The following is a 24,055-nucleotide window of genomic DNA, read 5'->3' on the forward strand; positions in this document are numbered from 1 at the left end:
GGGGCTTTGTCTTACTTTAACTATTTAGCTTCAGGTTAAGTGACCTGGGGGGAAATGAAGCTAGGATCAAGACAGGCCAGACCTCCCTGGACAAGTGTCCCCCACCCCCAATACTCACATTAAAAACAAAATTCAGTCTCTGCCAATCATATTAGAACAAGTGGGAAAGTGGGAAGGACAGGAACAATTATTTTTCAGAATTTGGGAATCTATTTTTCAGTGTGGTTTTATAATTTATCTTTCAGGAATATACGTTCTGTGACAATCAGACTTGCTTTTCTATGGAAATATGCAAAACCCTACCCAGGTGAAGCAAAAATTATTGTGATTATGCATCATTCCCTGACAAGGTTACAAGTGTCATGGTAAAGTATTCTTGCCACTGCTGGCCCTGGTAGAACAGTTAATTTTAAAAATGTGACAACAGAGTAACAGACATGTACAGAATAGACTAGATGATAGAAGTGTTGAGAAGTTAACCAAAAATAAGAAGTGGAATATTTTTTAAAAATTTATTGCTTACTCTGGGATTAACAACATTGGAATTTTAATTTAAAAATTAAGGTGGCATTTATAAAGTAATTACATATCTTACCAGCTTTTGTACTCCACTTAGGGAAGTTGAGTCTACTTTAGAAGAGAAAGGGGTTGACCCATAGAGTTTCCTAAAAATGCTGTTAATAGCTCCACAACAGAGGCAGCTTTGCTTAAAAACCCAATCAGGGAGTTTGGTAACTAGGGAGAAGGCAGAGACAGCCACAGCCCTTTCTGCCTCTATTTGTTGGGAATAAATTCATGGTATCTGGCTTCACACTTTCAATTTATCTGTTTTTCTCACTGGACCTAAAGTAGTTACGGAAGTTCCTCTCTCCTTAGGCCTAATTTTGTTTCGTAAAATGCAGTCTTTTTTTTTTTTATTATACTTTAAGTTTTAGGGTACATGTGCACATTGTGCAGGTTAGTTACATATGTATACATGTGCCATGCTGGTGCGCTGCACCCACTAACTCGTCATATAGCATTAGGTATATCTCCCACTGCTATCCCTCCCCCCTCCCCCTACCCCACAACAGTCCCCAGAGTGTGATATTCCCCTTCCTGTGTCCATGTGATCTCATTTTCAATTCCCACCTATGAGTGAGAATATGTGGTGTTTGGTTTTTTGTTCTTGTGATAGTTTACTGAGAATGATGATTTCCAATTTCATCCATGTCCCTACAAAGGACGTGAACTCATCATTTTTTATGGCTGCATAGTATTCCATGGTGTATATGTGCCACATTTTCTTAATCCAGTCTATCATTGTTGGACATTTGGGTTGGTTCCAAGCCTTTGCTATTGTGAATAATGCCGCAATAAACATACATGTGCATGTGTCTTTATAGCAGCATGATTTATAGTCCTTTGGGTATATACCCAGTAATGGGATGGCTGGGTGAAATGGTATTTCCAGTTCTAGATCCCTGAGGAATTGCCACACTGACTTCCACAATGGTTGAACTAGTTTACAGTCCCACCAACAGTGTAAAAGTGTTCCTATTTCTCCACATCCTCTCCAGCACCTGTTGTTTCCTGACCTTTTAATGATTGCCATTCTAACTGGTGTGAGATGGTATCTCATTGTGGTTTTGATTTGCATTTCTCTGATGGCCAGTGATGATGAGCATTTTTTCATGTGTTTTTTTGCTCATGGGTAGGAAGGATCAATATCATGAAAATGGCCATACAGCCCAAGGTAATTTACAGATTCAATGCCATCCCCATCAAGCTACCAATGCCTTTCTTCACAGAATTGGAAAAAACTACTTTAAAGTTCATATGGAACCAAAAAAGAGCCCGCATTGCCAAGTCAATCCTAAGCCAAAAGAACAAAGCTGGAGGCATCACACTACCTGACTTCAAACTATACTACAAGGCTACAGTAACCAAAACAGCATGGTACTGGTACCAAAACAGAGATATAGATCAATGGAACAGAACAGAGCCCTCAGAAATAATGCCGCATATCTACAACTATCTGATCTTTGACAAACCTGAGAAAAACAAGCAATGGGGAAAGGATTCCTTATTTAATAAATGGTGCTGGGAAAACTGGCTAGCCATATGTAGAAAGCTGAAACTGGATCCCTTCCTTACACCTTATACAAAAATCAAGTCAAGATGGATTAAAGACTTAAACGTTAGACCTAAAACCATAAAAACCCTAGAAGAAAACCTAGGCATTACCATTCAGGACATAGGCATGGGCAAGGACTTCATGTCTAAAACACCAAAAGCAATGGCAACAAAAGACAAAATTGACAAATGGGATCTAATTAAACTAAACAGCTTCTGCACAGCAAAAGAAACTACCATCGGAGTGAACAGGCAACCTACAAAATGGGAGAAAATTTTTGCAACCTACTCATCTGACTAAGGGCTAATATCCAGAATCTACAATGAACTCAAACAAATTTACAAGAAAAAAACAAACAACCCCATCAAAAAGTGGGCGAAGGACATGAACAGACACTTCTCAAAAGAAGACATTTATGCAGCCAAAATGCAGTCTTAAAGGCCCCCGGGCAGAAACCACAGCCCACACCAAGGAGTAAAATGAAACCTCACTTACCATTTCCTGAAGGAGCAAGTATTAGTTATTTCAAGTGAAAACTAGTGCCTGAAACTGTTCTCTTCCAATATAGTTAGTTACATAGTCCCCCAAATAGAACAACTATGAAGCAAAAATCAAAGTAGTTATTACATTAAAAACCACCTGGGCCAGAAGTGGTGGCTCATGCCTGTAATCCACGCACTTTGGGAGGCCGAGGTGGGTGGATCACGAGGTCAGGAGATCGAGACCATCCTGGCTAACACGGTGAAACCCTGTCTCTACTAAAAATACAAAATTAAAAAAAAAAAAATTAGCCGGGCGTGGTCACGGGCGCCTGTAGTTTCGGCTACTTGGGAGGCTGAGGCAGAAGAGTGGCGTGAACCCGGGAGGTGAAGCTTGCAGTGAGCTGAGATCCCGCCACTGCACTCCAGCCTGGGTGACAGAGTGAGACTCCGTCTCAAACAAAAACAAAAACTAACAAAAAACACTTGGACTATCATATTTTAATATATATATTTCATTTTAATGAAGAGTGCTTTCTTGTAGACATCGATGCAGTACATAGGGCTGGTAAGGAAGTAGTAACAGTGCGGAGGGGGTAAGTATGTCAGTCTGGCATGTTTTCTTCTAAATTAATATTCAAAAAGGTGCCATTCAAGGAACACTTTTGGTCATACCTTGCAACCAGTACTGAGACATGACATAAAGTTAAAACTCCAGGTGCCTTTTTGAGATAAGTGTGAATCCACATTCACAACCTGGGTTGAGAAAGGTCACACTTCTCTACTTACTAAAATGGAGTCCTTCAATCTTAAGTCAGCCCGGCAATTCAGTTGTACTGACCTGATGGAGGCCATCCGAGGTTTCACTGCCATTAGGAGCAGGGCTTGTTTTATGCGCTCCGTGCATGCTGATGGTGCGGGGAGTGGTGGAAGACGTGCCACCTCAAATCTGGATAATTCCTTTAATCCCTTCCTTCAATACAACCTGCTCTTAAAACTGAACACTGATTTTCATTCTTTTCATGATTAGTGTTTCCCCACCCTTATCTTTGCATTCACTCCCTCTCACAAAGGATGTATTTTCAGAGTCCAGATGGATTAGGATAACTGCTTAACAAATTCCATGGCAATAGTTAAGTTCTGAGGAAGAGCAGGCTTTGTGATAAGACCACTGGATGTGTTTCAATTTTCAAAAGTCAGATTTCATTCCACAGCTTGTCATACAGTTTATAGAATTATGAGAATCCTCCCTGGATTCACAGTGTCTTTCTTAATAGAGTCATACATTAATGAATGTTACCCATTATTTAATATTTAAATTTCAAATTCTAGTTTCTACTTTACAGGGAAAAGGACACGAAGACAAAACTGACCCATGGTCAGTCAGGAGAAAATCTGTCTTAGCTCCTAATTTAGTGACCTATATGCTAAATTACACCTTTTCATCCCTCTGAGAACATAATTCTGGAAGCTTGTATAAACAAAATAGGCCCCAAATTACGTTCTCACCTCAGAAATTAGATAATTTATCAAGTGCAAAAATAACACGAGAATATTCTGCACAATTTATCAAGGACCTTCAAATAAATCCATTATAAAAAATACCCCTTCAGGCAAAATAAGTAAGACTGAAATTCAGCATAACAAATTTACAAAGTTTAAAATTAGCTTAACGTGAGGGCTGCAATTCCAGTGACGAAGCAAATGTCCCAAGTTCCCCCAAAGAACTTAAGACAAATTGATTAAAGTTGTTCAGTGATTTTAGAATATTTTGTTTAGAGAAACCAAACTTGAAGTCTCATTAAAAGTAACATCTATCAAGTGATAAAGCAAATGTAACATAATATTACTGCAGATTCTAGGTCGTAGATGTTCACTATACAAGTCTTTCAACATTTCTGCATGTTTGGGAAATTTCATCAAGTGCTGAAGAAAAAAAGCAAAAAAAGTAACATCTGCGCCTCACCATCTAAAATTTACATGACAATTAAGGTACCAGAAATTGGTCAGCTTCAACTGCTGCTTTCAATAAATGTTCATTATTACGTATTTGAGTGTGTGCAATGTGCCAGGCACTGTGGTAAGAAGAGGGGATTCAGCAGCAACCAGAACACATCCCCATTCCACACAGTTTACCTTCTCCTGGGGACTTGCATAGAAGAGAACTATGGTCACTGCTGCTTGGGCGATTGTCCGAGTGGGACAGCACCTACCTTCAGAGCTGCAGACAGTAAGAGCAGAGGCACATGCCCCAACTTCCCCATCTTAAAGGCAGGGCTAGTGTCCTGCTGAGAAAGCACTCTGAGAGAGGAAAAGCAGCACCACATCTCTCATTTCCTAAAATGCTTTTCCCACCTAGAATTATTTTTCGGGATTTTATGACCTGAATTTCCTGTGGGGAAAAAGCTTTAAAATATTACAGACACAAGTGACATTTAGTGAAACAACCAGGCACCTCCTTGCAAGTGTCCGTTTTTGACTGAAAGTGAAGGCTGTAATTGAGTGTCACAGTCTGCCAAGATCCATCCAATTTGATTTCATCAGATCATCTTTCTGGATACTGGGAATTTGTAAGTGCCAAGTACACTCTACAGGCACAAGGACAGAAACAGAGAAACTAACTTACAGTCCATCATGTCAATCTGGGAGTTTAGAAAAAGCACACTTCAAAATAAAAATATAAATGACTACTTATGGCTCCTTTTCATTTCCTTAAGGCATTGCACTGTTTAGGTTGTAAGCAACTAGGCATCACAAACAGAATCTGATGTTTTTGTTTTGTTTTGTGAGACAGTGTTGCACTCTGTCACCCAGGCTGGGGTGCAGTGGCATGATCTCAGCTCACTGCAACCTGTGCTTCCCAGGTTCAAGCGATTCCCGTGCCTCAGCCTCCCAAGAAGCTGGGATTACAGGCATGTATCATGACACCTGGCTAATTTTTGTATTTTTATAGAGATGGGGTTTCACCATTTTGGCCAGGCTGGTCTCGAACTCCTGGCTTCAAGTAATCCGCCAGCCTCCACCTCCCAAAGTGCTGGGATTATAGGCGTGAGCCACCATGTCCAGCCTAATAGTATTTTATATAAAATAATGAGTAGAACTTGAGGCAAGCCAAGAGAACAGTGTTAGTACATACAAGCAATTGTTCCTCTGTAAAAATAATGCATTCTAACTGTATACATAATTCATAAGCATGCTTAGTTTATCTAAGACTTACTGGTGTAAAAACGATAATAGAGAATTATACTGTGACGGGTATAATTTTATATGGGTCACAAAATTAACTGCTAGAGATCGTCCAGTATCTCTGTATTATTCCATCATTAGGATAAAAAACACCTGCCTTCATTCTGTTTCACTTTTTTCTACTATTTATCCCCAAAATAAAAGTTAAATCATATTGTAGTATACCAATAAACAGTCTTTGCTGCCAATAGATAGTAATAAACTACCAAACTTCAAATCAACATTCAGACTTGTTTGCCAACAGCAAAATGTATGACATGCAGCAAGTTTCATCCAACATTGGGTTGGACGCTGGGCGTGGTGGCTCATGTCTGTAATCCCAGCACTTTGGGAGGCTGAGGCGGGCGGATCATCTGAGGTCAGGAGTTCCAGACGAGACTGGCCAATATGGTGAAACCCGGTCTCTACTCAAAATACAAAAAAATTAGCTGGGCGTGGTGGCAGGCGCCTGTAATCCCAGCTGCTTGGGAGGCTGAGGCAGGAGAATGGCTTGAGCCCAGGAGGTGGAGGTTGCAGTGAGCCGAGGTTGCACCACTGCACTCCAGCCTGAGCGTCAGGGCGAGACTGTCTCAAAACAAAAAACAAAACAAAACAAAAACCTTTGGTTGAACATCTCCGGAAAAAAGTGGAAACAATTTCTTTTTTAATTTAGCAATGTCCCAGAATGATGCCAAAAGATAAATATGGTAAAAGGTGGTTAGTAACATACAACATAAAGCCCAAAGGCTTGTATACCCAACTGAGTGAAACTAGCATGTTTAAGAATAGAGTAGGAGATTGGGAAAATGTAAGGAAGAAACCAACTTTCCAGGTTAAGGCTTAATTCTGATTGAAGTCAAAAGTTTTCTATTTGGAATGACAGCTTGACTATTCTACTTTGTAGTCACGATGAATGACCAGCATAAAATAACTGGCTGGTTTATGACAAAATGCCAAATGTTGGGGGTTAAAATTGCTCATTTTACTTAAGATGTGACCCAGCTGATAGACACTAAATTAGAGGAAAGTATCAGTGTCAGCAAAGAGTAAGTTAAAGACATTTTATACTGGCAAAATACTTTCGTAAGTATTGTCAGTGTTCTGCTGGTTGGAACTTAATTTGAGACAGAATGTTATGGCTGGAGGGGACTGTAGAAATATCTGGTCCAAATCATTTTACAGATGGGAAGCTTGCTAAAAGCTGAAATTAGGCAAAACAACTTTTTTTTTATAAAGACTCTTGAGTTCGTAGAAAAAAATAGTATCACCAAGGCAGGAAATGACTCCTCTTTGTACCTAATGCACAGCCAATGCTTTTAATAGAAATCTGACCAGGAAGCTTTTAAATATCATTTCCTTTTTTGAGCTGGAGGCGTGGAGATTGAATGTTTTGTGGCAACATTTAATTTTTTTCTCCGATAAAAGTACACATTTATTGTAGAAAATGTAAAAAATATAAGCAAGCGCAAAGGAAAATAAGCCAACAAAAAGTTTAGTATATTTCCTTCAGGCTTTTTCTACGCAAATACAAAAATACTACTGTTCAGTTTTTAAATGGAACTTGACAAATATTTATTCATTGTAAAACAATCACAGGAACAGCAGCAGTGTAGGTTTCCCTACCTAGAGGGTGGTATGCAGTGATTCTCAGGCGCTGGTTGGAAGGCACAGCTGAGGGACACAAACTGCCAGGAAATAATGTGGTAACTAGCCATAAGCTTGTGGTACTAATGGTGGCACGGGAAACAAGATCTCTGCTTGACTTTTATTTTCACTCCATAACAAACTCACCAGATCAGGAGCCTAAGGGTGGGTGGGGAGGGAGAAGAGAGAAAAAAGCAAAGGGAAAGTTCAAAGTGACACTCGCTGGGGCTGAAAACCACACTCCCCTGCAGATGAGGTCCTTGGCTTTCTCTTGAAATTAAGGCTGATCTAGAACCCTGGCTGGCGACTCTGATTTGGCCTCTCTGGGGGATACAATGTCATCTCTCATTACCAGACAACTTTAAATGGTGGATGGATCTTTAGATCCTTTATAAGCTTATACTAGTTGCGGGTCTCCCTGAGAACTAGATTCCACGATATTTTATATCTATATATAGGCCTTTAACAAATACATGATGGCACACAAAAAAATCATCTCTCCCTATCAGGAAAATCTGGTTACTTCCAGGATTCCACAGGATCCTTCTCAGAACCTGCAGTTGTTAGGCTACAGCAACATACTCAAGCTAAGTTGTGATACAACCACTGTGACTTCTAATCTTAGTTTGGTGACCTCCCAGGTATCTCCAATCATCTCCCAAGTTTTAAAAAATTCTGATTTTAGGAAATCAATTTTGTTCTTTTTAATCGAACTAAACCAGAGGGTATTCAAAAGAGCTGAAAACTTCTGGCTCACCTAGCTTCTGTCACCACCAATGAGATGCCACATGCACTGACTACTTGGGTCACTTTTAATTTTTATGTTGCTGATTGTATGTGTGCATCTCCTGTCCTGTAAGCATTAAACAAATGAAGACATATGCAGAGCTGTGAAATTCACTCTGCACTGAATAGACAAAAAGGGTTACATAGCATAACAATGAGCAGTTGGTATCCACATGGTTCTCAGCATTATAAACTCTGGGGAAGATGCTACTTCGTAACCTCCAGGAAATAAGCAAGGCAGAAGGAACACTTAAACAAGTATTATTCAACAGACATGTTTACACTAAATAATTAAGGTTATATTTACGGTTTAAACTCATCCCTGAATATCCTTAGTAACAACCTGGAGGAAAAACTGGGGTGAATGAGAACTTAAGTTTTCCAAGGATTATGGTTCAAATCCTCTGAAATCTATAACAGGTTAAAAAAATGAGAACTCAACTTTCTAGAGCAATAACTCTTCTCGAGGGCACTAGCACAAGGCGGTAGTGATTTTCACTTTTAATATATTACATATAATACTACAAAAAGACTGAAGTTTTAAGGAAAATCCATTATTATTAAAAGTTTAGTACTCTTGAGTCTGGACTTTCTGACAATAAAATACACCAGAGCAAAAGCCCAAGAAAGTACAACAAAGAGGTATACTAACTGGCAAAATAGCTGCTGCAACATGCCACAGGCACTTCAGGCCTAACATTTCTGAAAAAGCATGGAACGTGTAGATTCCCAGGAAAAAACTGCCTCAGATCATTTGTAACAGGAAGAAATAGTAAGTGACCTCTCTAACAACACTCACTAGTAGATATTACATATTTCCCGCGGCTTGTTTGTTTGCATGTTATTGAGAACAGGGCAAGGAAAGGCACTGTTTTCTCCAGGTAGTTGTTTTTGAGCAAGTGAGGGCAAGCTATACCCCTGCATCAGTACTTCGTGGCTGAAAACCCTCCCTCCGAAGGCTACCCATGTCAAAGCGGGTGGAGACCTCACAGCGCACTAATAATGTGTCATCCTTAATGAAAGTTCTTTGTCTTAGGGCTTCCAGATGCATAAAAGTTACATAGCCAAAACCTTTTGGGTTCCGTGGGATTGTGGGTCGCTGGAAAGCAAGCAGCTCTGGTTTGGCATCCATTATCTCTTCGTGGTTTTGCCTTACAGGTGCTTCAGACTGATCAAGAATTGTAAGGCGTATTGTACCCTGGAAGGGCCAAGGGAGGTGGCTGTCATATTCTCCTTGCATTGTGTGGACAAAAAGGGATATATAGTTTGCACAGCGCTGAGCAGTTGGTAACTGAAGGTGCAAGCGCATGCACAGTTTGTACCCGGGTTTGCCAGTGTAGAATCCAGGGCTATGAATCACAACAGGTTTCTCCTCTTCTTGACATTTCAAATGCATTCCAAAGTTGCCAATCTTCCAAATATAAATTCCATTGCACTGCTGTGCTTCGATTTCAGCAACTTTGTCCTCAAGGGTTCGAATGGTTCGTTTGAGCTCACTTACATACATACTCTGAGTTTCCATTTTAGCAGTCAGCTCCCGGATTTGATGGTCTTGTCTTACAAGGCGACCCTCTAACTGGTGAATAGTTTCCTGGAAATTCCGGACCTCTGAGATATACCCAGAGTCAGGTATAAGGCTCAAACTATGAACAGCCTGGGCCAACATTCTCATGTGTGACTGGGTGTTCTCTTGTAGGTGGCGTGCCAAGTGATTCCTCTGCATCTAAAAATCAAGCACAAGCCTTAGGCTGGGAATAGATACCGTGAGGAGTAGGAAAAGGACCTGGCCAGGTCAAATAAGAAGTTTTCAAGTAGTCACACCACTTCCCTCAATTCTCTACAGTTTTCCTTTGCCTTCAACAGATTCTTGATCCAACGAGGCGACTCTGCCTCTTAGTTCACTGAAAAACAGACTATCTGATGACTACTCTCCCAGCTTTCACTCATATAAATCTCCCTCCCACCTACAAAAAATGTATTTACACACATCCTTCTTTTCTAACTGAGATGCCTGTCCTCTCCAAGATTAACATTCTACCTGTGCTCTAAATGTTACCTGACCTGTTGCAACACCCCAGAGATTTTACTCAGTGATTTTTCTTCATCTTCAAACATCTCTTCCTCTAACACTTTCCTTTAGAATACAATTATTAAAGTCTTTCCCATCAAAAAAGGACAAACCTCTCTGAAGAGCTTTTGTCTCTCTCTAGTTAATATTAATACCATTTTTTTTAAAGTCAAGAATATAGTCTACCTGTATTGTCTGCAATTCCCAGTATACAAATGTATTGCAAATTGGAATTTTTCCTGGCACCATGCCGTTCTAAGGTCATTAAGAACACTCTATTATACAAAAAACATTCATAATACAACAATTTTTATTATAAAAGGTCATATAGTCTTTAAAAAACCTAGAAAATATAGATGACCAAAAAGGATGTTACCTAATATCTCACCTAACTTCCATTAACATTTTATTTCTTTCTTTTTCTCTAAGCACAATACAGAATTTTCCCACAAAATACAACCATACCATTTTGCTCATTTTATTTTTTAAATTATTAAATGTATGTTTGTTATACATAAGTCAGGGAAAAAAAAGTATAATGGAAAACCAAAAGTGTAACTGCACTCTCCAAAAAGAAAGACATATCATAAACAATGATCAATCTCAGACATTTGACACTACTGATCATGAATCTTGAAACTAATTTTGGAGACCATAATACTACTTTGTCTTTGCCTGGTTCATCTGTTTCTTATACTGTTTGTTCATGGCTCTTTTCCTTGGCGTACTTCTCTTTCCTGTACATACGCCATATGATCTCAATCACAACTTCCATTATTACCACAAATCACTTTCCCAAAGCAATACTCTGAGTCCTAATTTCTCTTTGGGGCTTAAGACAGCACATAATGCATGTCAGTCATCCCACCTGTTCCCTAGCTGAGTGAAGTCATTATCTGTAACTCAATACATTAAAACAGATTTTTTTTTTAAACTCTACCTCCAATCAGTTCTTCCCGTGTTCACTCTTTTTTGCCGAATGGCCCTTCCATCTACCCAGTGACAAAGGCCAGAAACCAAGAGTCATTCTAGATGCCTCCCTCTCCTTCACTCATCACATTTATTTAGTCACACAGGCAGTAGATCTTCTCTCCTAAATATGTACTGGCTCCTAGGTCTATCTTCACGGTCATCGCCATAATTCAAGCTGTCTTCACTTAGGTATTCCAACAGCTCAGGTACTAGTACCCCCACCTCCACCTCAAATCATATACATTGCTATTGGGTTGAACTAGCACAACACAAACTACTTGTAGTTCCTCAAATCACCATGCTCACTCTTTCTCACTGGTCTTCTCTCCTTTGTTTTCTTGGAAAACTATTTCACCTGTCAAGATTCAGCCCAAAGCATCATGTTTTGTCAAGTCTGTCTGAATGCTTTAGGCATTGCTAAGTATGCCTTTGCTTCTGCTCACAGCATCCATGAATAACTCTATTATATCACTTATTACACTGCTTTACAACTACATCTACATTCTTGTTGTTATTCTCCACTACATGATGTAACTGAGTATTTTTTTTTTTACTTATATTCAAGAATTAAAAAAAACCCTTACCTTTTCATGGCAACCAAAAGTACTGAATGTGCATGGAATTGGGGCTGTAGGGCAGTCTAGATCATAATGATTAGGCATCTGAAATCCAAAACAAAGGCTGAAAAATCTCTTCCTTGCATATCATTTTCTAGTTTGACGCGATCACATTTAAACTGTATTGTCAATGGCTGCTTTGTACCACATTGGCAGTTGAATAGGTGCAGCATAAACCATCACCCACAAAAATTAAAAGAACATCTACTTTCAAAAGTTACAGAGAAAGGAAATATCAACATCTCATAATATCCCCTCCAATTATTCAAAATTCATTTCAAGAAAATGAATTTGTTCCTCTTGCTGGGAACTGGCACCCTCTAGTGGCACTTTACAGAAAAAACACCTAACAATAGCTACAAGTGCAAACTGGATTAAGACTCCCACTATGGTCTAGGCCATTTAATAGGAACCAGTCAACTGCATGCACTGAAGCCACTGACTACACCCATACTTGCCTCATGACCACCTTTCAAAAATCATCTTTGACCACCTTTCAACAATCTTCTTAACTTTTGTTAAGCTGGGCATATTTTAGCTACAATGGGGAGACTCAGATGTTAGAAGGTACTTTAAACACATTAATAGAAGCTCTAAAAAAAGTCTCAGTCCTGGATTTTGGGACTCTAAGACACATTCTCTAAGGTAAGATCCTTTATACTCAATCATATTTTTTCAAAGAGGTGCCAAATTCCCTTTAGAAATTTAATGTAGCTATAGTTGTAGATATTTCAAACAGGAAGTACCTGAGAGACCATTTATTATAATTCAATCCTTCATTTCTCAAGAGGGAACAGTGTAGAACAGGGGCCAATAAAATTTTTTGTAAAGGATCAGATAGTAAATATGGGCTGTACTGCCTCTGTCCCAAGTATTAAACTCTACTATTGTCATACAAAAGTAGCCATACACAAGACATACACACATGGGTATGACTGTCTTTCAATAAAACTTTATTTACAAAAACAGGTAGTGAGACAGATCTAGCTGGCAGGCCAGTTTGCTGATCCCAGATCTATTTAGAATGTCAACTTGTTAAAGATGAGAGGGCACAGTTAAAATCACAGTTAATACAGTTTAAACCTAGGACTAAAACCCAGGTTTTCTGACTCTTAGCCTAGGGTTTTTTCTTGTATTTTCTTTTGCTGGGTTTTAATTTGTTGCATGGTTTCCTTTAAATGTTAAAAGACAGCAAAAAGGAAAACGAGTTAGGACTTCATAAGCAAAAGAAGTTTAACACCTTCAAATTAAGGCTTTGTTGGAAAAATTAAGAGACTGTTAACAAACCAATGAAAAAGTTTTAAGGTTAACAAACTTGTCCAGTGACAGGTTTTGCTTGCTGCTTCTCAGTAAGGTATATCAATAATGATCTCTGGGTTTACAGATTTCATGGGTATATAAATATTTAATGGTTAATATTCACATTTTGTGGGTAAACTCCCCAAATGTCAGAAGATAGCAATCAGATGGAATTTTCCTTTCTCTACTAATAGTCAAAACAATCTTTGGGCTGGGCTTGGTGGCTCACACCTATAATTCTAGCACTGTGGGAGGCTAAAGCGGGTAGATTGCTTGAGCTCAGGAGTTCGAGACCAGTCTAGGCAATATAACAAGACCCCGTTTCTACAAAAAATCTAAAAAAATAAAAAAATTAGCCGGGCATGGTGGTGCACGCCCGTAGTCTCAGCTCTTTAGGAGGCTGAGGTAGGAGGATCGCCTGAGCCAGGAATTTGAGGCTGCAGTGAGCCATGATTGTGTCAATGCACTCCAGCTTAGGCAACAGAGTGAGACTCTATCTCAAGAAACAAAAAAACCCCACCATATAATTTTCTATTACAATTACTACTTCTAATGATGCCCGGTCAGTGGCCTACAGGACAACTGAACAGGAGGGCTACAGGTCCTGAAAATCTGAAAACTTCCCTGTATGCCTCAGGGATTACAGCTACAAATAATATTCTCCTACTGAACAGAACTGCTTTCCTTTATTTCGCTGTTCCCTCTTATTCTTTCAGCCAATCTCTGGACACTTGAGATCCTCATTTCACAGTGTGTAAATATATATATATATCTTAGTTTTTTCTTTCTTTAAATGGGGACCCTTACTTTTGATTATTTTTATCTTAAAATTGGTTTTGTTGGGAATTTTTATGAATATACAAAAGCACAGGTATTATGTTAATGACTTAGGAATTTTAAGTACTTAAAAAGGGCTGGATGTTTTGTTCTCCCTGAAAGTATTTATTACTTATATTAATTTATATAAAAAATTTTCACACAGCTCTAATACTTCTTCAATCTGTATTTCTTTGCCTGATTTAAATTTTCAATTAAAAAACCTAACTCACTTCTTTAAGCTGTTTATGAAAATAATAATTTATGAAAATGAATAATACCTGTTCTCTGATGAGTATAGTATTGCAGTATTCACAGATGACATTTGCCAAAGGACAGTTCTGGTCATGGATCTGCATTTTATTAGAGAAATATAATTAAAGCATGAGAATATCGGAAAAAGTGAAAACAACTAATTTTGATAAAAAGCAATTTTTCACTATAAACAAATAAGCACATCAATTTGTACAAAGCAAAAGTGAGTCAAAGTGAGAGTAATATATAAAGGCTATTTTCTTTCTCTTTCCCAGTGTAATAATGAGATTCATTCAACTTTCCAGCTCTTTAAAAGAGCAGGGTAGTATATAAAAAATAATTTTTCAAATCCCTTCCTTTTATCCTGAGGTGGTACACCTGTATCTACTTTGGACATCATCTGCCGAGGCTATAATTCTCCAAAGGTAATACAAAAATTTTCAGCAGCAGCATGACGATTTAATTAAAATTTCTTGTCAGTAGAGTTAAAGAACAAATCTTTTATTAGGACATGAGGATTTGGTGCTCAGTTTCTCATATGCCCCAGAAGGGTAAGCCTTATTTTCTAGAATATAATGACTTTAGTTGATGTGCTGAGAAATAATTAGCCTTCCAGGTTAAGTCAATCTAATTTACTAAAGTTTAGAAAGGAGTTGTCGGGCCGGGCGTGGTGGCTCATGTCTGTAATCCCAGCATTTTGGGAGGCAAAGAGGGCAGATCACCTGAGGTCAGGAGCTCGAGACCAGCCTGACCAACATGGAGAAACCCCGTCTCTACTAAAAATACAAAATTAGCCGGGCATGGTGGTGCATGCCTGTAATCCCAGCTACTTGGGAGGCTGAGGCAGGAGAATCGCTTGAACCCAGGAGGCAGAGGTTGTGGTAAGCCGAGATTGCGCCATTGCATTCCAGCCTGGGCAACAGGAGTGAAACTCCATCTCCAAAAAAATAAAGACAAAAAGGAGTTGTCATTTTACTCTAATTATGACTGAGACTTCTCTACATTTATACCAAGTTAGCTAACTTTTTTTGAATATTTTATCAATGTAATGGATATAATATGCTTGATCTCAAAGTGGGGAAAAACTGCCAACGTGAATTTATAAAAACTATAGTTTAAGGAAGTATCTAAGTAACAGAATAAAAACATAAATTATATGTAGGTTATTTTATAAAAGTATACATAGGATAGGGATCAAGGGCTTAGATTTCAGGGTTAGCTTTTTTTATTGGCAATATTAATACAAGTCTACTTAATCTATCTCAGTTTCTGAATATAAAAACTGTCCTATAATCATGATGCTGTTAGGCACTACCAAGTTTCTTTTTAAAAGATAAACTTTTGGCCTGGCATGATGGCTCGTGCCTGTAATCCCAGCACTTTGGGAGGCCAAGGCGGGCGGATCACCTGAGGCCGGGAGTTCAAGACCAGCCTGACCAACATGGAGAAACCTCGTCTCTACTAAAAATACAAAAATATTAGCCGGGCATGGTGGCACGTGCCTGTAATCCCAGCTACTCAGGAGGCTGAGGCAGGAGAATCGCTTGAACCCAGGAGGCTGAGGTTGTGGTGAGCTGAGATCACGCCATTGCACTCCAGCCTGGGCAACAAGAGTGAAACTCCGTCTCAAAAAAAGGAAAAAAAAAGGATAAACTTTTAAATTTAACATACAAAATGAGAAGTAAATACATTATATACGCCGCACAATAAAGTATCATCAAGGAAACATACTTTGTGGGTTTGATTTATTCTTCATAATAGTTATAACAACCTATTCTGTTTCTCAGAATAATTTTGTGTAGATCTTATCTTAATCTACTTGTTTGTCTCCAATCCAAAATTGGTTATTAAAATATCACACATGAAAGCCGATCGGCATATGCCTTTCTTAGAAGTTCTGTTACTTGCATATCTACAATAGTGATAACTAGTATAAATTTTTTTTAAGAAAGACATGCAAATACAAATTCTACACTTATGTACTAAAATGGCTTATTGAACCTTCTTTTTCTTAAAAATCATTTTTCCCAAAATTGATAATGTAGACTCAGAGTTGGAGTCACATCCTTATCTACTGCTAACCCCCTCAAGTACACATTTAAGAACAATGTTTTAAGAAGTAGTGAATTTAACAAATCCAAGTTAGTACATGCCTCTTTATCTTCAAATGCCATTGATGCAGCACAGTTGTCACAAGAAACCTGTCTCCTTGGACAATCCTTCAGAATGTGAATATTAATATGGAATTTTTGGAAGGGACGCTGGCATTGGGGACAATCCATAAGAGCAAACTCACAATGTGCTTGATGATCCTATAATTAAAAAAATAATGGATTAGCATTAGCCAACTCTGAAGTCTTCTACATATAAGCTCTCCTAATCATATACTGTTCTCTTTCAGCAGGCTACTGAACCTACTTTGTCTAGTGCACACCACAGAACCATTCACAATATGAACGTCTTTAGCGAATTTTTTTAAATGGTCATGGATTGCAAATTTATACAAAGGATGTGAATTCTCAAGTTCATGCATCCAATTAGCAAAGAGTGTTGGAAAGAAGTCAGATTTCCTATTTCTCAATTTATTACTGTGTCAAAAAGGCCACTCTCTTTTAAGAGCTAATAAGTAAAAGGAGCAAGTAGTATATCTGTCTTAAACATTTAATTTCAAATATAACACTAAATTTAATTTCTGGTAAAAATCACCAAGCTAATAATTGATCTATTTAGTATAAAAGCAAATTATTTTATACTCTGATTGTTTCCGTTAATCTGAACTATAGGCATATTCCATTTAGTTCATAATAAAATGCACAATTTAGAAAAACAGAGAGAAAAAAGTATAATGAGGATACTGAGATGATTACTTGGGAATTACTGCTTATTTCAAAATGACAAAAATGAAATTGCAACATTAAAATGTGACACTTGCATTTTTTTTTTTTTTTTTGAGGCAGAGTCTCGCTCTGTCGCCCAGGCTGGAGTGCAGTGGCATGATCTCGGCTCACTGCAACCTCTACCTCCTGGTTTCAAGTGATTCTCCTGCTTTGGCCTCCTGAGTAGCTGGGATTACAGGTGCACGCCACCATGCCTGGCTAATTTTTGTATTTTTAGTAAGAGACAGGGTTTCACTATATTGGTCAGGCTGGTCTTGAACTCCTGACCTCGTGATCCGCCCGCCTCAGCCTCCCAAAGTGCTGGGATTACAGGCGTGAGCCACTGTGCCTGGCCGACACCTGTATTTAAAATGCTCCTCAGGTTTACTGCAGATAAAGCTCACCAAAAGCTTATGAAACAATACTGATTTTTTAAAAAAATTACTGCTGGGCAAAGCCAGAGTAGATAAAACAGTATATTTCTGGTTTCTACTTACATTTATATTCAATAATTAAAGGGTTGGCATTAATTTAGCAAGAATTTATTAACCAATCATCATATGCTAGGTACTGGCAATACATAGATGGACACAGCAAAGTCCCTATTCTGTAGGAACTTCCTTTTATACATGTGCTAACAGCTAGAAAAGAACTTTAATACCTCAAGATGTCTCAGTTCCATCTTGTGCAAACAACCTTCATTTGGACATTTCACCATCAGAGAAAGAATCTCACGTTTTGCAAAATTGTCTGGAAATAGTTGATTTTCCAGCAGTATTTCATTGTCAACTGGACATTTGTGACCTGCATCCCTAACAGAAACAAAATACACACAATTAGATTTAAATACTCACATTAGAAAATCCAAACAACTTTAATTCACCATATATAAATTCTCCATTTACTGTTTCATAAGGAAAAACAATTTAACATATTATATTGCAGGTCACCAAAACAAACTGTCCTTTTATGGAGAGCTTACAAACTGTTCTTTTATGAAATGAGTACAACTAGCATACTGATAACCTATCAAAAGCTAAGGGATTTTTATATGGTGGGATAGATTCTAGCTTTTTGAGAAAAATTAGCTGAATAAGGTATTTTGATTGGTACAAAATGAAGTGAAAGAATGGGAATTTTGGCAGTCTGGCCTCTGTGTTGTCACACCTATATAATACACTAGAAAGATGGAATATGCTGCTCACAGTACTAATAACATGTCTATAATGCAATTGCTCAGTCATAAGTAAAAATTTAAGCACTTAGCAGTACCTCCGTGAGGTCACATTTTAAAGTTTACTCTGAAATAGTCACTGTAACACTCCAGCTAACAGGCAACAAAAGTTTCCTTTATTTGTATGTCTAGGGTCCAATGTCACAGAAAGTTAAAGGACCTCTATGTCCTGCTTCTCAGTGGTTTATTCTTTCTTATGATGGAAAAAACTATCCTCAGAAAAAGAAAATGGGATTGTATTGAGATGCACTTTGATTCCCTGAGTGAACATACTCAATGAGAAATTTCAGAGCAGTTCCTTTAAGAACACTGGGGCTAAGTGTTCATTTTTAAAAAGCTTACAGGGAGACAGAAAAAAAAAAGCCTCAGACTTCTTTTTGTGGGTTGTATTTCCTTTTCAGACCACTGTCCCACTACTTTCATGAACATCTTGCTATTAAAAAGCTGCTGAAGATTAGCTACCTTCCTGGGCATGGCAGTGAGCCGAGATCGCGCCACTGCACTTCAGCCTGGGAGACAGAGCAAGACTCCATCTCAAAAATAAAATAATGTGGAGGTTGAGAAAAATCTACCCAAAATAGATCTTGTTAAGTCAGCACTGTGTAATACATCTTTCCCCAAAATTGAAACAGCAGACATTATCTTTTGTGATTTAAATTAAGCCAAGTCCCGAGTATGGATGTAGTTACTCTTAAATTCAAGTTTTATAGAAAAGTTAATGTAAAAGTTGGCAGATAAACTTTGGAGACTAACAAATTGCCAGGACAGACTTATAATGAATTCACTAATATAACTAGATGGCTATTTATTGAAGAACATAAAATCTGCCCCCCTTCATCCACTTTTTTGTCCTGTAAGGACTCCTTAGTTACCTACAAAATTCCCATGTACTTTTGAATTATAGTAAAATGTATCTATTTCCATGGAAATTGCAAGTACTTTCATTCAGTTAAAGCAACCATGATTTACTGATCATCTACTATGGGTCAGGCACTATTTCCAGAACTTGGTAAAAATCAAGAAATAAAACAGATCTAATACTTTGCTCTCAAGGAGCTTATCATCCAGTGGGGCAGACAATAAACACATAAATTATTTGGTGCTTTAGAAGGCAGAAAGTGCTAAGGGAAAAAAGAAAAGTAGGGCCAGGTGGAGAGATTGGGATTGTTCGGCAAGAAAGGTGGAACCACACTGTGGTATAAATATGGTGGTGAGGGGACCTATGAGAAGGTGAGATTTGAGCCAAAGTGGAAGAGTTAAGGGGTTAGCTGTGGCAAGAGTGTTATAAACAGAAGAGCTAAAGCCACTCACCAAGGCAGGAGCATGCCTGACATGTTCAAGGGATAGCAAAGAGGGAATGAATGGGTAGAAGGACAAAGAGTGCAGCAGAAAAGAGGTCAGGAAACGAATCATGGGCCTATCACACAGGGTCTTATAAGGATTTTAGCTTTTACTCCCAGATACCCTGCAACAGTGGTCTGAGCAGAGATGACATCATCTTACTTATTTTACTAGGTTCACTCCCGCGGCTGTATTGAGAACAGCCTGGAAGAAGACAAGAATAGAAAGCAGGAGGCCTGTGAGAGAGTTGGTGGTGAGTCACAACAGGGTGGTAGCAGAGGGAGGAAGTGAGAAGGGACTGGATTTTGGATATATTATGAAGGTAGAGCCTTCAGTTAATACTTTCTTTAAAAATACTGGTAATTTTACAGTTGACCATACACTTTAGGTAATAAACAAGATTTAACATGCCTAAAATCACAATAACTGATCACTTACAGAGTCAGTATTCTTTGTGTGGTTGAAATTATCCTTATCTAGTAGCATCACAATTTAAGGTACATTTAAAAAATACTATTTTCTTTAAAGCATAGAGTCACTCCCCAGTCTGCATTAGAATTGCTTTAAGTAAAAGTAGCAAATTATTTACTTATTTATCCAAGGGTCAAGAGAGGAGGAGATTCAAGTCACTTTTCACACAACAGTGGAAACTGGGATAAGAATCTAACTTTCTCAATTTTCTGTCCATTGTTCTTTTTTCCTAAGTAGCTTTTTATGTGTAAGACTACTTTTGGGATGTTCCATGTTCTATGTAACAATGTTCTCTGCGTCTGGTTCTGTTATAGGACACCATTTTTTCTTATGCTCACGTACCTTATTGATTTTATGATGCAGGCTTTGCAGAACCTATGGCCGCATGGCGTTTGCACTGCTTCTCGTAATGCCATCAAGCAGATGGGGCATTCATACTTGCTTTCCAGGGGTGGGTCAAACTCTACATCATATCCCTGGATCTCCTCCATAAATGAGCTGGAGAGGTTCCCTGTGCTGGCAGTTCCACCCACACTATCATCTTTTGTTGCAGCGCTACAGGAGCTGGCCATGGCCACACAGCAGTCACTTTCAGACTGGCTGGATCCACAGCTGTTTTCACAGTTTAGCAGACTCATAGTAACTTGATTATCACTTGCTCTGTAGAAATAGCAAGAAAAAAATGCCTTTATAAGTCACACACACACTCACACCCCACACATATATATCATAGCTTATCTATACAAGTCACTTTTTAATTCATGTACATCAGCTGTATTAATGTTATTTACAGAAAACTTTTAAAAGTGTTTTGAGCTTTTTCATAACTATTATAAGTTACCTGATTCTCTCCTTCAATAAATATATATATTATTATTTGTGCAAATCACTTGGAGCACACAAAGAAAGCTGGGTCCCTTCAGAAGTTCATGATCTAGTAGAATGACAGCATATAAAGTTAAAAAAGGAGAAGCACCTCAGTTGTAGTACTCTTCTATATCACAATTATCTGTTTACATGTTTGTTTCCTGTGATTGAGCTAAATATTTTAATTTCCATTTCCTCAGTACTTAGCACACGATTTTTCATACAGTAAGTGTTCACTAAGCATCGCTAAAGAACTTATCCATGTTGTTGAAGTTCCTTCAAGTATCCTGAGCTGAAGGGAATAGTATGGCTAGCAGCTCAGTGCCAGGAAAAGCAGTACACAAGGAATCACGTGATCATGTGCCACTATTAGATGTGTGATTTAGTGCAAGTTACTTAACCATTTAGATCTTGGTTTTTTCTTCTAGGTCTAAAATTCTATAAGGACTTCCAAATGCTCAGTGTGGAGATTTCTATTAGGTATTAAAAATAGAATTGAAAAAGTGTATTTTTATGTCCTTCTGCCTTCAGTCAGGTCAAGTGACTATGTTTCATTATTAATGACTGGAAAAACAAGTGATGTTTTGTTTGCCTATGGAAAACTATTGGTTTCATGAGCAGATGAGATACCCTCAAATTCTAAACCATTATGGTATTTACAAGCGAGAAGCTAATATTTAAAAGCAATTCACACCCCATGTAACCACAACTGTATTTTAAATAATTACTTTTGAAAAAAATTTCTAGTATGTGTCAGATATCATTCAAGAAACAGAATGTAGGCCTCCAGTCATATTCTCCTGCTTGTCTCACTTTTATATAAAATTCCTGGCTGCCACTTCACCAAATCGAGGATTAAGACAGTAGTACTCAATCCTTTTACCACTACAAATACCTTTTCATTCTTTTCAAAGATTCTGAGTAGCACTTGATGACCGCCTACAATGAGGCACTATTCTGGCTGGAAAGGCAGTGCTAATAAGTGGTGATGAGCTCAGGTGCTGGAATTGAATGATACAAATTTAACTCTTTTCTTCCATTTATGAGCTGGACAAATTATATAACCTTTCTGTGCTTCAATTTTCTCATCTGTAAAATGGTTCTAACAATAAAATCCACCTGAGTTACTGAGAAGATTAAATGTGTTAATATGTGCAAAGCACTTAGAACAGTGCCAGGCAGTAAGAATGAATTATTACAACAACTTTATGTAGTATTTAAGTTTTGTTGTCACCACTTATCAAAGTGGTAACTATGGAGCTTAAAAGGTTAAGTAACTTACCTAAGATTACCCAACTAATAAGTAACAGAGTTGGGATCAGAACCCAAGTCTACCTGACCTTGGAGCTTTGCACTTTGTACTACACTACTTTTATCCATGTTTTGACCAATTTGTCCATGAAGCTGCATTTAAAATTTATTTGCCTTTATTTTATTACACTAAAGTGCTGGCCACAGCTACTATTAAACATGGTCTGTCCAGCACTACTACACTACATTGACAGAATTCCAAAGAATCTGCAAAGAAACTTGGCGTGTGGTTTACTTGTTTAAGTTTTTTTTTTTTTTTTTTTTTTTTTTTTTTTTTTTGAGACAGAGTCTCACTCTGTCGCTCAGGCTGGAGTGCAATGGCACGATCTCGACTCACTGCAACCACCGCCTCTGGGTTCTCCCGCCTCAGCCTCCCCAGTAGCTGGGATTACAGGCGCCCGCCACCACGCCCAACTAATTTTTGTGTTTAGTAGAGATGGGGTTTTGCCATGTTGGCCAGGCTGGTCTGGAACTCCTCACCTCAAACGATCCACCTGCCCTGGCCTCCCAAAGTGTTGAGATTAAGGCATGAACCCCCGAGCCCGGCTGTGGTTTATTTAGTTTTGATACAGTATTCCCGAAGTTAAAAATAGCTCCCATGGCCTTGCTATATCTGATGTGGACTCCTAGGGAAGGTTCATACAGATTGAAAGGAAGCAAACAATGGCAAGACGCAGAAAATAGCAGAACTAGTCACTACAGCTGGGTCATAAAATACGGTATAGGGCCCCCTTTATACCTTCCAAATCTGAGGACAAATGATGCTGTTATGCTACACTAGGGTATATACCCTTTGTTATTTTTATTCCCATATACAGGCATACTCAGACATTTTGGATTCAGTTCCAAACCACCGCAATAATCCAAATACCATAATAAAGTAATACAATTTTTTTGTTTCCCATACAAAGTTATGTTTACACTATATAGTAGTCTATTAAGTGTGCAATAGCATTATGTCTAAAAAGACAATGTATATACCTTAATTTAAAAACACCTTATTGCTAAAAAATGCTAGCGATCATCTGAGCCTTCAGCGAGCTATAATATTTTTTGCTGGTAGAGGGTCCTGCCTCAATGTTGATGGCTGTTGACTGATCAGGTTGGTGGTTGCTGATGGTTGAGGTGGCTGTGAAAATTTCTTAAAATAATACAACAATGAAGTTTGCTACCATGAAGTATTTCTCTGTAGCATGTGATGCTGTTTGATAGCATTTTACCCCACGAGAACTTCTTTCAAAAGTAGCGTTAATCCTCTCAAATTCTGCCACTACTTTATCAACTAAGTTTGTAGAATATTCTAAATCCTTTGTTGTTATTTCAACAATGTTCACAGCATCTTCACCAAGAGTTGACTCCATCTCAAAAAACCACTGTTTGCTCATCCATAAGAAGCAACTCCTCATCTGTTCAAGTTTTTTTCCATGAGACTGCAGAAATTCAGTCATATCTTCAGATTCCACTTCTAATTCTAGTTCTCTTGCTATTTCTACCATCTTCAGTGACTTCTAATGAAGTCCTGAACTCCTCAAAATCATCCATGAGGGCTTCTTTCAAGTTCAACTTCTTTCAAACTCCTGTTAAGGCTGATATTTTGACCTCCTCCCATGAGCCACAAATGTTCTTAATGGCATCTAGAAAGGTGAATCCTTTCCAGAAAGTTTTCAATTTACTTTGC

General features: G+C 38.3%; 1 protein-coding gene across 1 annotated transcript in view; it reads right to left on the bottom strand.

Moving 5' to 3' along the window:
• Nucleotides 1–498: 498 nt before the first annotated feature.
• The window catches only part of TRAF6 (TNF receptor associated factor 6), a 28,599-nt gene continuing 5,042 nt past the window's right edge, over nt 499–24,055 (bottom strand). The window contains exons 2-7 of the mRNA XM_003830357.5: nt 20,542–20,859; nt 17,815–17,965; nt 16,431–16,589; nt 14,304–14,375; nt 11,875–11,952; nt 499–9,973 (exon numbers count right to left, since the gene is read on the bottom strand). Of these exons, the coding sequence (XP_003830405.1) occupies nt 9,161–9,973; nt 11,875–11,952; nt 14,304–14,375; nt 16,431–16,589; nt 17,815–17,965; nt 20,542–20,837 (1,569 nt within the window). The 5' untranslated portion in view covers nt 20,838–20,859 and the 3' untranslated portion in view covers nt 499–9,160. The remainder of the gene's footprint in view (nt 9,974–11,874; nt 11,953–14,303; nt 14,376–16,430; nt 16,590–17,814; nt 17,966–20,541; nt 20,860–24,055) is intronic.

The sequence above is a fragment of the Pan paniscus genome, chromosome 9, assembly GCF_029289425.2.
Source record: "Pan paniscus chromosome 9, NHGRI_mPanPan1-v2.0_pri, whole genome shotgun sequence".
Lineage (NCBI taxonomy): Eukaryota > Metazoa > Chordata > Mammalia > Primates > Hominidae > Pan > Pan paniscus.